Below are 3,813 nucleotides of genomic sequence, written 5' to 3' on the forward strand. Positions count from 1 at the left end.
GCCCTCGAAAGAGGCTCTGTTTTTGTTGGTGTGTTTATATTTGTGCTTTGCGGCAGGGAGTCACGGTGTAATAAGTCCTATATGACACTCCGTTAAGTCCTCATGGAAGGCATGCGGAAAGGGTTAGCAATCAACCCCCGCCCAGTCTCATCGAGTCTGTTCAGTATGCGCACGCTACACGTGGCTCGCTTCTGAACCTGCACAAGATCTTGTTATCGAGTATGTCAGGAAAAGGGTTCATGCAGCCGGACCCCCGCCTTTCCCATAGCTCGCGTCGCTCGACGTTGATGCTCGGTGTATGCACGCACCGTTTTCCTTTACGATCCGTGACAGCTTGGTTGCTGAGAGGGATTCGCTCCTCTTGTCTATGGCCCGATCATTTTCGCGAGGTCTAATGCTTGGTTGACTTGGGTTGAGTTGCTCCCTTTGGCTATGGCGGGACCGCTTTTCTACCATTCGGTCAGCACCGTTGGTTTGTTTGCTTTACGAGTGGACGCTCGTTTGTGTGATATTATTGTTTGCTTTTGCCTTTTTCCCTCATAGGTTGATAGCTTAGCTTAGACTGGTACCCTTTGTATGATAACATTAGGTAGCAAGCTTTCCCCCTTAGCTTAGGTTTTCCTCATGCATTCTTTAAAACACAAACCACACTCTTTGATTTTCTTTTCTTAAGAGCTTGTTATTTCCGCTCCATTCCCAGCATAAGTCTCCAAAGGTCGAGCAGCGGAGTGTGAATGTAACTCGTTCACCTAAAAAACACAAAACAAACAGAAATTAGTTAGCCGAGCTACGGTAGCTCTAATTCTGCAAAACAGATACGTAGGCAGCGGGGTAGGGCCCGTGCGAGCACAATCTTTTCTTTTCCCTACATTCTGCATTCATTTTAGTCTAGATTAGTGTAGATTTGTTACACACCCATAGTTTTTGACACAGGCGTGGATACCATCGAGTACGATGGGCGCGTGGGGTGCTAACACCTTCCCCTCGCGTAACCGACTCCCTTACCCTTTTTCTCTGGTCGTGAGACCGTTGTATTGTTTTGTGGTTTGCTGGCATTCCCTTCCTTTTCAGGATAAATATGTTAGTGGCGACTCTGTTAATTTTCGCGGTAGCGACAGCTGGCGACTCTGCTGGGGACGTCTCGACCTGTTGCTGGTCCGGACTTAGCGAGTCGATCCTAGCGCTTGTGTGTTTATCATTGGGTGTTTTTATTGCTTTGCATATTTACCTGTTTGCATTGCATTCTATGTGCGCTTTTACTTTTCTGCATCATATTCTGGATTGTCTGGATCTCTGTTTGTTGAGTGGGTGTTTCAAGAGGTAAAAGGCCCAATACCCAGGCTATGAGTGATACCATAGGAACTAGGACTAGAGTGGCCGTGACGGACAGAAGGCGTATGCCTGATTGATCTGATCATGTATCCACGGACAGAGCTTGGTGGAATGAGGCAATATCGTATGATAACGCCTACATTCGATCCTCTGTTGGCTTTTCGACCTACCTTGGCCTAGATTTACCCGTGAGTGGGGCGGGAATCAATCATTGCTTAACAGGTACATTGTTGGTGACTTTGGTTCTCGTTCGCGGGTTACCGCTGTTCTCTTTCATGGGTTACCGCTGTTCTCGTTCGAGTGTACTATTGGTTCCTGTTCGTGGGGTACTATGACTCTTGTTCGAGTGGTGATCTGTGTTCTATTCCAGTGTATTATTGGCTATGGGCTTTGGTTCCGTGAATTGACATTCTATGTTCCGTATGGTATAACATCTGGGGGCCGAACCTTTGGCTCTGTATTATGTGTGTTACCGGCAGTCCAGAATGCTTGGTGGGCGGCAACAAGTCCCACCACTTTGCATCATAGCATATTTATGTCCAAAAGAAATGCAAAAAAAATGTATATAATAATAAGCATTTGCATGTCATATTTTTCAGGGATATTCAGGAGTTCACCCAAGCTGAAGATGGACATTCTCACTGATACTGTCAAAGAACGCACGAGGCATACCAAAGCTTACAAGATTCTGGATATTGATGTTTCGGGGTTGATTGGTTTGAGTTCTCGGTTGAAAGGGGAGGTTCTCCGTGACTTCAGTCGTGATTATGGCAATTTTCTCTCCATCCTCATTACATCTTTTGATCCGATGGTTTTGATCACCCTATTTCAGTTCTATGATCCGCACTTGAGATGTTTTACATTTCAGGACTATCAATTGGTGCCAACACTCGAGGAGTTTTCTTACATACTCAACATCCGGATCACTGATGGTGTACCTTTTGTTCGGGTTCCCGAAGTCGTGAGATTTGAAAAAATAGCTGAAGCTCTTCACATGGGTATAAAGGAGGTAGAAAGAAATTGGAAGTCATCGGGCGGTGTTCCTGATTTCTATCTTTGCTTTCTGATTAGTAGGGCTGAGAACGCAGCTAAGAAGGAGCAGTGGGTTGATTTTAGTCGTTTGCTCGCTATCATGATCTATGGTATTGTCTTATTCCCATCAAGAGAGAACTTTGTGAGTTTGGCGGCGATTTGTGTCTTCATGAACAAAAACCCTGTGCCAACATTGCTTGCAGATTCTTACTTTTCTATCCATTCGAGACATAAGAAGGGAGGATATGTTGTTGGCTCTTGTCTTCCGTTGTTGTATCAGTGGTTCATGTTGCATTTGCCGGTGAGAGGACCTTTTGTGCTCAAGAAGAGTTCTCTTAAGTGGTCAGATAGGATTGTTAACCTTACATCTTATGACATCAGGTTGAATTATTGTGTGGGGAAGGTTTGGAACATCATCACTAGTTGCGGTCAATATTCCAATGTTCCTCTCATAGGAACCAGAGGTTGCATTAGTTACAATCCCACGCTCGCTTACCGTCAATTGGGGTATGCAATGGAAGGATCTCAGAAGCATGTGGAAGCATTTGAATCTGTGTACTTTGCCGATGGTAAAGATCCCTTGGAGCTAGAAAAGATAGCGTATGCTTGGACTCAAGTTCACAAGAGAGATCAGAATACTTTGATCAAGAAAGTTCCTATTGCCATGGGTCCTTACCGGAAGTGGGTTGAGGAAAGAGTGGCAAATCTGTTGCTGCCATTTGCGAGGTCGTGTCCATTGTATGAGCAACCTCATGTGGTTCCATCCGATACAGTTGCGGCTGAACTCTATATTCAAACTGAGACGAACAACATCAAGCTAAAGCAAAGGACAAAGAGGTTGGCTTGGAGAGGTATTTTCAAGATCACGAAAAGGCGGAATTGGCTCGTAAGCTCAAGCATGCGCAAGGTGAAGGTTCAAACATGACACGTGCTCAAAGGTGATCTCATGACTTGATGGAAGAAAACTTGTACTGAAAACAACAAGAATGTGCGAAGTTGCGAAGGTCCGAAAACAATAGCAAGAGAAGGATACATGATTCGGAAAGACAATTGATAGAAGAAAAGGCCAAGTCAGCTCGACTTGAAGAGGAGCTCGCAAGCCTCCGAGCCCAACGGAGAGGAAATCGAGAAGATCATTCTGTTATCAGACGATCCTAGTGCTGCTGTGGAGTGGACTTGTCGGCTTGTGGTCGATTTGCTGTGTAATCTTGATGATTGTCGCCCATATCCAGGATTGTTGGATGGGGTCGCGTTTTGGTATTCTGGATTTCTTTTTGTATGCCTTATGAACACTGTGCGACGCGATTATGTGTTTTATCTGTATGAACTCAAATTCTCAGTTATGTTTGAATGAAATATGCTCAGTTTGATGAATTATTCTCGTGTGTGGATTGCTGTTCAAATATATTCGGTATTAGAGTTTCTATGTCCTATCTGAAAGTGGGATGA

General features: G+C 44.7%; 1 protein-coding gene across 1 annotated transcript; it reads left to right on the top strand.

The window, feature by feature from the left end:
* Window positions 1-1,960: 1,960 nt before the first annotated feature.
* LOC131625556 (uncharacterized) lies at window positions 1,961-3,289 on the top strand. Its single transcript, XM_058896409.1, has one exon. The coding sequence runs from the start codon at window positions 1,961-1,963 to the stop codon at window positions 3,287-3,289; it is 1,329 nt and encodes a 442-aa protein (XP_058752392.1).
* Window positions 3,290-3,813: the final 524 nt, after the last annotated feature.

Source organism: Vicia villosa, unplaced genomic scaffold (assembly GCF_029867415.1).
Source record: "Vicia villosa cultivar HV-30 ecotype Madison, WI unplaced genomic scaffold, Vvil1.0 ctg.000219F_1_1, whole genome shotgun sequence".
In the NCBI taxonomy this organism is placed as follows: domain Eukaryota; kingdom Viridiplantae; phylum Streptophyta; class Magnoliopsida; order Fabales; family Fabaceae; genus Vicia; species Vicia villosa.